Genomic DNA, 11,370 nt, shown 5'->3' with positions numbered 1-11,370 from the left:
TTTAACATTTACTATACATAGAACATATGGAATTGAAAGATTAGAAGTCACTTTAACATTTACTATACATAAAACATATGGAATTGAAAGATTAGAAGTCACTTTAACATTTGCTATACATAAAACATGGAATTGAAAGATTAGAAGTCACTTTAACATTTATTATACATAAAACATATGGAATTGAAAGATCAGAAGTCACTTTAACATTTGCTATACATAAAACGTGGAATTGAAAGATCAGAAGTCACTTTAACATTTGCTATACATAAAACATGGAACTGAAAGATAAGAAGTCACTTTAACATTTGTTATACATAAAACATATGGAATTGAAAGATTAGAAGTCACTTTAACATTTACTATACATAAAACATATGGAATTGAAAGATTAGAAGTCACTTTAACATTTACTATACATAAAACATGGAATTGAAAGATTAGATGTCACTTTAACATTTACTATATATAAAACATATGGAACTGAAGGATTAGAAGGAGCTCAATGAGGTCATTTTTTCATTCAAGACAGTATCTAAGTGACAATATATATAACTGTGGCCATTCAAGTTGACAATAAATTTTCAAACATGTCAAGTACACATTAAGTTTCTTTAGAACACTTTCAAATTTTAGTAATGCATTTTTATACTAGATTTTGAGAAAACAACACATTTCAACAATAAAGATGTTATATTCACCTATTTGTCTTTCAATATCAGCAGCCTCTTCAGCTGTGGCTCTTGGAATAACACCTGGGTCACTGAAACTTGTTCTCAATAGAGTAGACATAACAAAGAGAAAAAGAACTCCAGCAACAACTGGTATCACTGGACTAATCTCTTCACTCAAAAATGGGCAACTGTTTTAAAAGAATTTTACCTATTTATTAATTTCACAACTCAAATGCACATAAATCATGACTTTTTTAAACATAAATACTAAAAGCTTTAATGCTCTTATTTTTTCTGTTCCATAAAATATCTGTTTTTACTATCAGTTGGAAATTATAACAAATTCAGTACAAATCAATACTGACAAATCTACTCACTTTTGGATACCAAAATGAAACAGTTCCCTTTTAAAATTAATTCCTAGTTTTTCTGCACAGTCCTTAAATGTTGTGCAAAATTCAATTGAGCTAAGCTAGCACATAAATGTATGAGGTTTGTGGAATTTTTGTTTTGTACGTATATGCAAGTTTCTTCTATTCTTTGTTGTCATTCAGATGGTTGAAACACCTTGTGTATGTTTCTTGTATTCTGAGTAGTCATTCAGATGGTTGAAACACCTTGTGTGTGTTTCTTGTATTCTGAGTGGTCATTCAGATGGTTGAATCACTTTGTGTATGTTTCTTGTATTCTGAGTAGTCATTCAGATGGTTGAAATACCTTGTGTGTGTTTCTTGTATTCTGAGTGGTCATTCAGATGGTTGAAACACCTTGTGTATGATTATTTTATTCTTAGTGGTCATTCAGATGGTTGAAACACCTTGTGTATGTTTCTTGTATTCTGAGAGGTCATTCAGATGGTTGAAATACCTTGTGTATGTTTCTTGTATTCTGAGTGGTCATTTAGATGGTTGAAACACCTTGTGTATGTTTCTTGTATTCTGAGTGGTCATTCAGATGGTTGAAACACCTTGTGAAATTTCTTGTATTCTGAGTGGTCATTCAGATGGTTAAAACCCCTTGTGTACATTTCTTTTATTCTGAGTAGTCATTTAGATGGTTGAAATACCTTGTGTATGTTTCTTGTATTCTGAGTGGTCATTTAGATGGTTAAAACCCCTTGTGTACATTTCTTTTATTCTGAGTAGTCATTTAGATGGTTGAAACCCCTTGTGTATGTTTCTTGTATTCTTAGTGGTCATTCAGATGGTTAAAACCCCTTGTGTACATTTCTTTTATTCTGAGTAGTCATTTAGATGGTTGAAATACCTTGTGTATGTTTCTTGTATTCTGAATGGTCATTTAGATGGTTGAAACACCTTGTGTATGTTTCTTGTATTCTGAGTGGTCATTTAGATGGTTGAAACACCTTGTGTATGTTTCTTGTATTCCGAGTGGTGATTCAGATGGTTGAAACACATTGTGTGTGCATCTTTTATTCTTCGTAGTAATTCAGATGGTTGGAACCCCTTTGTATGTTTCTTGTACTCTGTGTGGTCATTCAGATGATTGGAACACCTTGTTTACATTTTTTCCATTCTGAGTGGTCCTTCAGTATTAACAGGTGAGCTGGATGGAATATTGTTTAGAGTAACAGGTGAGCTGGATAGGATATGTTTAGAATAATTTGTGAGCTGGATGGGATATGCTTAGAGTAACAGGTGAGTCGGTTGAAATGTGTTTACATCAACAAGTGGACTGGATGGGATATGTTTGGAGTAACAGGTGAACTGGATGGGATATGTTTAGAGTATCAGGTGAGTTGGTTGAAATGTGTTTAGATCAACAGGTGAACTGGATGGGATATTGTTTAGAGTAACAGGTGAGTTGGTTGAAATGTGTTTAGATCAACAGGTGGACTGGAAGGGATATGTTTGGAGTAACAGGTGAACTGGATGGGATATGTTTAGAGTATCAGGTGAGTTGGTTGAAATGTGTTTACATCAACAGGTGGACTGGATGGGATATGTTTGGAGTATCAGGTGAGTTGGTTGAAATGTGTTTAGATCAACAGGTGGACTGGATGGGATATGTTTGGTGTAACAGGTGAACTGGATGGGATACTGTTTAGAGTAACAGGTGAGCTGGATAGGATATGTTTTGAATAATTGGTGAGCTGGATAAGATATGCTTAGAGTAACAGGTGAGTTGGTTGAAATGTGTTTACATCAATAGGTGAACTGAATGGGATATGTTGAGAGTATCAGATAAGTTGGGTGGGATATGTTTAGAGAAACCGGTGAGCTGGATGGGATATGTTTGGAAACAAAATGAGTGAGTTGAAATATAAGAGTATGATATAATGAGAATTAGAGGAAAATTATTTGAAATGGTGAACATTAGTAATAGAAGTTATTTGGAAATTCCAGGTTATACATTATTTAATAGTGATAAGCTCTTTAAAAGATGAGCAGGGTAGCATATTATATACACAATGAACTGCAGCCTGTTAGGATTAAACATACAAAACTGTAGTTAAGAAGTTGAGTCTACATTGGTTACAAACATGGGTCTTGAGGGTAGAAAGTTTGTATCTGGCAATGGTTATATGTCAAGAGATCAGACAGATGAAGCCAATTAAAAACTGCATAGTGAGATCATAGTTATGACCAAGAAGAACACTGAACCAATAATTATAGAAGACTTCAATTTTTAGACATATTATTTAGGATTGTATGATGTCCAATAGTGAGGTGGAAAGAGTTCTCTTGATGTGATTCAAGATGGTTTCCTCCATCAAATAATCATAGAGCCAACCAGATGGTTTATCATTAATCACTACTAATGAGGATATGGTAGAAAGAGTTCTCTTGATGTGATTCAAGATGGTTTCCTATATCAAATAGTCATAGAGCCAACCAGAGGGTTTATCATTAATCACTATTAATGAGGATATGGTAGAAAGAGTTCTCTTGATGTGATTCAAGATGGTTTCCTCCATCAAATAATCATAGAGCCAACCAGAAGGTTTATCATTAATCACTACTAATGAGGATATGGTAGAAAGAGTTCTCTTGATGTGATTCAGGATGGTTTCCTATATCAAATAGTCATAGAGCAAACCAGAAGGTTTATCATTAATCACTACTAATGAGGATATGGTTGTAACCAAATGTTTTTTTTAAATGAAGTACACATTTAAATTTCCAGGACAAAACTGACTTTATGCAGAAGTCCTTTGTAACATAACTCTATGTTGAAAAATTGAGTATATTGGTTCTACTGACAGGAGAACATTGGATGTTAAAGGCTCTGTTTCCCACTAGCATCACAAACACATGAAGGTTAGCATTTTCCTACACTCCAAATGTATTTCCAATAGATACTTACCTCTTCTCACAAAATATCTTTTCTTGACTAGCACTGCCCTCTATTGGCATAAATTTTCAATGCATGACATTAACCTTACACCTCTCGCTTCTGCACATCCACATGCAAATGATCATGCAGCAGCTTTTCACCAATAGGAGCATGCCACCACTCCTATTGTAACCAGCGCCCTCTTCATATCTGCACTCATTAATCACTTTGAAATTGGTCAGAAAACTTACACCATATATCATTGGAAAATGCTAACTTCCAATATGATATCTTACCTCCACTCACAAAATAGCTAGAATTCCAAACTTTAGGAAGTGGGCAAAGAGAGACCAGGAGGTGTGTAATCAAAAAGCCAGAGTGGGAGACTGCACCACATCTGGTCAAGGTATACTCTTTGCTCTTTGTAACAGTATCATTGACAGTATCATAAAAGCGGAAACATGAAAGAATCCCCAAATATGTATGACCAATGAATGGGACTCCTGGGTGTCGAGTAGCTAGGGTGCAACAGACCATGGGGGTAGTTTGATATCCAACCTCAACCAACACCAGACAATATCTGGAAGTGTACGTCAGTTCTGTGGTAGAGAGAGGAACACCTAACTCTTCACCTCAAAACAGGAATTGGCAGGGAAGGCGATCTTCCTTACCAAAATCTTTCCCTACTTGTGTGCATTTCCAACCAAATCAACACCAGATCTGTTGAGAACTGACATCCACCAGATAGTAGAAAGCCTTAGCAGGATAACATCTCCAATCCAAAACTTGACAGAAACAGGTATAATACTTCCAGTCCATGGTAGGAGGAGGATAACTGGCCCTACAAATGTGGAAAAACATGCTGCATCCAGCTACAACCATCACCAGATCTGGTGGGAACCAACAACCATTAGATGGTAGAAAGAGGAACAGCAAAGCTGGGGTGCATCTCCAGTCCAAAACTTGGCAGCAGTGGGTATTTGTCATCCAGTCAACTGGTCAGTACACATGTGAGGACTTACTTAGCTGGACCAGCTCCAACCAACACCAGACCCACTGGGAATGTATGTCCATAGGATGGTAGGGAGGAGGAATGTCTTACCCTGAGGGGCAAACTGCAATTATAGATATATTCTGTATATATATTTATGACATGGCAGAGTCCTTCAATCAAAAACTGGCAGCATCTGAAATTGTACATCAGGTCCATGGTAGGAAGTGCTATACACCAGCAACACCTGCAGAATGCCACCACCCTACTCTCAATTGAGTGGTATGATGCATCATTCAGAATGACAGGCTTTCATTGTCCACCATCCCAGCAGCTAGGAACTGGTAAGTGTTAAGGACTCTCATATTCCACTTCAAGAAGGGGGGAGAAGTGTTGGAGAGTTCAGAGGAATGCACCGCTGAAGACAGTGCAATGGGTGACCATGAAACCCTATTTCGAAAAGCAGAGCTACAACATTGTCGGGGTCAATCACCAAAACCAGGCAACATCTGGAATTGTACATCAGGAATGAGGTAGGAAGAGACTCAACACAATGGAGAAGCAGAGATGGGCAGCAATTTCTGTCTCCATTAATCATGTTTGTCCACGAATGTACGGTCCAGGATGAACATATTTATAAAGCAAGATACCACTAGAGATAATTATTAGAGCTCCTACGGAACACCCCATCTCTATGGTGTGCATAACTCAAACCTGCAACAAAATTATTTAGTTATAGATAACAAAAAATGGAGGCACACAACCACCACATGGCAGCATCTGGAATTATATATCAAGTCCATGGAAGGAAGAGCTACAATGTAACTGAGCATGGTCGCATGATGGACAGTGTGGATTTTCAAACAAAAAAAGTATACTTGGTCAGGCACCACTTGTCACAGAGTGGGACCAACAATACAATAGGAAAAAGGCATCTGAAATGTGAGAAAAAAAATAAATAAAGCAACTTTGCACAATACCAAAACACAAAAATTGAAACAAATAGTAAAAAAAAACAAAGTCAGTAGTATAACTGAAAATGTTGACAAATCCATGAGCACAAACTAGCATGTCTGCACAGTACTACTGCCAATCGAAAAGTGATTAATGAGTGCAGATGTGAAGTGGGCATTGGTTATGATATGAGTGGTGTTGTGCTCCTGTTGACAGAGAGCTGCTGCACGATCATTTGCATGTTGATATGCAGAAGCAGAAAGTCGACCGCTAGTGGTGTGCATTGAAAATTTGTGCTTATAGAGGGCAGTGCTAGTCAAGAAAAGTTATTTTGTGAGAAGAGGTAAGATATCGTATCAGAATAGAGTGAAAATCAGCCATCCAAACAGCAGTTCAAAATAATTTCATAAACCGGCAATGAAAATGACATGCACACATAGGAAACCATTGCCATTTAACATACAAAACCAGAGTAACTACAGGAAGACTAGAGATTTGGTTTAAAAAAATTAGGAAATCAAAATGGGCTAATGAGAAACGGATGGCTCATATTAAAACTAACAACACCAATTTTTTCAAAGTATGTTAATATGATAATTGGATCTTTAAAGAATGCTGTTGGCAAGGTTTATGTTGAAAACTGTGATATGAAATAAGGTACCAGGTTAAAACAAAGTTTTTTAAGGGTTTTAAACGAGATCAAAGATCAGATATGTAGCCTCTCTTTCATTTTTGGTGAACAGTTGTCTGAGAATTGGAGAGTTGCTTATGGAGGTAAAGAAGGTTTAAAAATTTGCCATGAAAATTACACAATAGGCGAGTTAATCTTACTTCTGTAGTAGGAAAAAACCTATAGTCTGATAAAAGCTTTACAAAATAATTTAGTAAAATATTATATAAGTAAAAGCCAATATGTCTTACTAATCTGTTCTCTCTTTTGAGGATGTTACTAGTTATCTAGACAACAGAAATGGTGTAGACTTTATATATTTAGATTTTCAAAAAAATCATGTTAAGATAACAGAAAAAAATAGTTAAGAAAATCAATCCCATTAGTACGGGCTAGGGAAGACTAGTTATATGGATTGTAATGTAGTTCGACGGGGGAAAGCAAACGGTTGTTACTGATGGAGTCCAGTCAAACTGGACCCCTGTTATCAGTGGAGTGCCTCAAGTATCAGTGCTTAGGCCTTTGATTTTTCTAATGCACATTAATTATACTGATAGTACCATTTGAACAAAATTAGTAAAGTCTGCTAATGACATTAGATCTCCTGGGCATTTCTAGCTGAACTAAGGATGTTGACTTATTAAAGGAGAAATATTTGGCAAATTAACTTTAATTATAGAAATGGCAAGGTAAAGCATTTGGATTATCATAATTTAGACCATGTTATATACAATGAAAACTAATTTAACAACACAACTGAAGCAAAGGTTGTGAACATCATTCAAGCCATTTAAAAAGTGCTCTGTTGCTAAAAGTAGAGCTAAAACAATTTTAGGTTGTATTTATAAACAAGATTACGAATCAAATAATTATCTCTGTACAAAACACTAGTTAGGCCTGACTTAGAATACAGTGTACAGTTTTGGTCTCCTAGAACTAATTATGGGATTGTAAGGAATATCTTATAGGGATACGTTAAAACCTAAACTTATTTTCACTTGAGAAAAGGCTAGAAGGTGATCTTATTAAATTTTAAAAAATTATCCAGGGGATCAATATGACAAAGGCCTCTGATTTCTTTGTTGTGTATTTTGAGGACAATAGAACAAGAAAACAAATTTAACATTTGTCAATGACATGCTAAGTTCCAGTTAAGGGATACATTTTTTTTATTAATTCTGATTAGACAGAATGTCAATTAAGAATGATTACAGAATGAGTTAATAAAAAGACTATTTTGAGTATTGGTTAGTTTTAAGAACAAAGTTGCATCTTGAACTTATTATAATGACCTACAAGTAAAAGAAACAGTTTTATAAACTGAGCAACACTGAAGTTACTAAGTAGTATCTGAAGTTTATACAAACAATCCTAGTAGGATTTTTAAACACAAACACAACATAACAGAAAAGTAGTTAAGGTGGCAGAACCATCCAAATAAAGAAAAAATTTAAATCCAATTTAAGCATACTTTTTTGAGTTCATATACATGTGCTTATCCATAAGAATTGAAAAACACACCAGGTAATTCATTCCACATGTTTATAGACAGAAAAACATTTTTCAATGAAGAAGGCTGTAACTAAACTTTCAAAGCTTAAATCCATAACATGTGAAATAAGTCCTTCCTTAATTATTCTGCACTTCACAGGAAACAAGTCTGAAACTTTAAGCCTCTCTTTGAAGTTTATAAGTAAAGACTAAAACCAGGAATCACTCTCATGTCCTATCTTTGCACTCACTTCAACAAGTTGGGATCTTTCTTGTATCATGTGAGCCAAAACTGTACATGACCATACAGTAAATACAAGAATAATTTAAATTCCACAATAAACACATTAAAAACTAAAATCCCTTTAACAGATAGCCTTTTGTGTTTAATTCCATATTCTCTTGTGCATATATTTCTAAAATTATCCACAATTACTTCAGCTTCTTGTACAGTTAAGTTCTCCTAATCTTACTTTATTATTTTTTAAGTCTTTGGAGTTTTAAATGATAGAACAAGAAAAGTCAAAGTGACAAGAAACCATTTGTTCATGAAGGCCATTCTTTCATTCACTTGTTTTTGGTTTGTTTTGAATTTCATGCAAAGCTACACGAGAGCTATCTGCACTAGCCGTCTCCTAATTTAGCAGTGTAAGACTAGAGGGAAGGCAGCTAGTCATCACCATCCACCGCCAACTCTTGGGCTACTCTTTTACCAATGAATAGTGGGATTGACCGTCACTTTATAATGCCACCACGGCTGAAAGGGCAAGCATGTTTGGTGTGACGGGTATTCGAACCCGCGACTCTCAGATTGCGAGTCGAGCACCCTGGCCATGCCGGGCCGCCCTTCATTCAAAAATTAATACAAACTCAAATTAGTAATCTTATTTTTTAATTTGACATAAATATGATTCTTTACATCTATAGATTTAGCAAAATTTTAAATGAACTAATCTCATATCAATCATTCAATAAGTTCATAACTATATTTGAAAACAAAACATTCTCTTTATCTAAGTCTGCACTTAAGTTTACAAACCTTAAAACTATTAGCCCTAATAACACTACTGAAGTTTTTATTTTAACCTTTTTTAAGAGTAAGAAATCATTCTGTCACTATATTCTATATAACATATCATCCTTCCTGTAGTAAAGACACAAAAACTGGTTTCAAATGATGTTTTGACAAGGCTACAATAATCATTATGTTCTCTAATTAAAAATTCATTTAATTAGAACAAAGTATGCTACTTTACTTTCATCACAGTTTAACATCATAGACTGAAAATGTTAAATCTATGAAGACTGAAGTACAAATATTTTAAAACAATAATCAATTATTTATCAAACTTAGCCACAAATATAAATATCACTTTATCAACAATAAATTTACTTGGTCTTGAAATCAGAAAACTATACTCACTCAAACACAAAAAAAAGTGTGCATGTTACAACTATCAAAGCTACTGTGAAGTAGAACACTCCAACCTGACGAGCCATCATGACACGGCCATCACAACAAAACTTGTTTCTTCCAGGTAACACCTCCCACTTTTTGGTTACATGCGACATTTTTCACTAGTATTGTTTGAAAGTTTTCAATAAGCCAGAAAATTGAATATTCAGGGTCATAGAATCTAAAAATTCAAATGTAAATATACAGAATAAAATCTTTATGAAACATTAATGGGCAATATATGTGTGTGTGTACATATATATATAAATAAAAAGTTAAAAATACCATGTTTTACCAGTATGTTGGAAAATTATAACATTACATAATTATCAAAATAAACAAACAGTATATCACATGATTCATATGTGACTAAAAATATATTAAAATTTAATTTACATGTTATGCTTTTCTCTTGGGCTTAGTCTTATACTAGCATTGAATGTTAACACACGATTAAATAAAAAAATCATAAAACTGATAAAATACATAATTTAACATTGAAAAGAAATTCTCCAGAGCTTTTATCAGCGTTAAATGAATAGAGCAACTAATTCAGTGATACTAATAATAATAGTGTACTATATCATTATTAGTAGACATGCACTAGGAGCCCATAGAGACTACAATTTATAAATTACATTTACGATATAATTTGTATAATATAGTAAGTGTTAGTACTCAGCTATGTCTGAATATGACGTGTTGCATCATTACAAAAACTGTCCAACTGAACTTCTCTCAATCTATCAACCCAAAATCTCAGCTAAACTTGATTCAGAATTTTTATATTATACCTTGTACTAGTTCAGTAGTTAATTGTTACTACACTAATAGCAATACTAACAAAATAATATTAACAGTAATGTTACTGTTAGTAGTATGAAATCGTACTGATTACGTCACCAGTGTTGACGTTCAAGTAAGGTGCATTCAACACATTGATTTGGTAGACTTTACTTGTGACATCCTATTCACTACAATGAAATTGATTATGAGTATATTAAAAACACATAAAATACAAAACGAAATTTAACTTCAGGCTCACACTACTATATTGACAATTCGTTGACACTAAGATTTTTGCCCTACAATGGTGCTACTGCCCTCTAGTGTCTCACTTTGTACATCATATTTTTAGAAATTTTGTCAATAGGTACGTGAAAGAAGTAGAACCTCATATTAAGATACAAAGTCATGTATATTATTTTTAATTTGAACCTTTTTTTGCTGTTGTTATTCATAAACTCTATATTGATTCCTATTAAATTTTAGTTACTCTAAACAGTCGTTTATCTATTGATTTAGCATGCAAATTATCTATTTATAATTTAACACGTCGTAAAAGTAAATTAAAAAAATTGTAGTATCTAGCAATATTGAAGTTGCCATTCTCGTTCTTTATCTAGCAAACAACAAACAAAAAAGGAGGTGAGAATATGAATGACATATTCAACGTTTACAATGATTGCAAGGGCGTTTTCTATTATCGTAATGAGATGCTTTCCAGTGCAACCAAATAAAGAATCGGCCATTGATCGTCGTGTAATGACACCAATTGACAATAGCTTTTACTCACCATTAATAACATAAATACACAATATTTTCTTCATTCAAATTCACGTTTGGTGGAGAAAAGAAATTAAAAAATATATGGTTTAATTTCTTGAAGACTAAGTTGTTAAGCATAAAGCTACTGCTTTAAGCTATATTTTCAATGCCTTAATTTAGATCTTAGCTACAGGGCGCATCACGTTGAGCTCAAGTAAATACTAGAATTCAAATTCGATGACGAGGAACCCACTTTGAGACTAATAATGGCTGGAGACGGCTTAAATGG

General features: G+C 34.0%; 1 protein-coding gene across 1 annotated transcript in view; it reads right to left on the bottom strand.

Annotated features, from left to right (window-relative positions):
• LOC106473918 (probable palmitoyltransferase ZDHHC14) overlaps positions 1-10,637 on the bottom strand; it is a 36,716-nt gene extending 26,079 nt beyond the window's left edge. Inside the window, exons 1-3 of the mRNA XM_022402319.1 lie at positions 10,425-10,637; positions 9,501-9,714; positions 702-862 (exon numbers count right to left, since the gene is read on the bottom strand). Of these exons, the coding sequence (XP_022258027.1) occupies positions 702-862; positions 9,501-9,649 (310 nt within the window). The 5' untranslated portion in view covers positions 9,650-9,714; positions 10,425-10,637. The remainder of the gene's footprint in view (positions 1-701; positions 863-9,500; positions 9,715-10,424) is intronic.
• Between the last annotated feature and the right edge of the window lie 733 nt (positions 10,638-11,370).

This window comes from Limulus polyphemus, unplaced genomic scaffold (genome assembly GCF_000517525.1).
Source record: "Limulus polyphemus unplaced genomic scaffold, Limulus_polyphemus-2.1.2 Scaffold6629, whole genome shotgun sequence".
Classification (NCBI taxonomy): domain Eukaryota; kingdom Metazoa; phylum Arthropoda; class Merostomata; order Xiphosura; family Limulidae; genus Limulus; species Limulus polyphemus.
The sequence above is the reverse complement of the archived record's forward strand: the minus strand, read 5'-3'. Positions and strand labels throughout refer to the sequence as shown.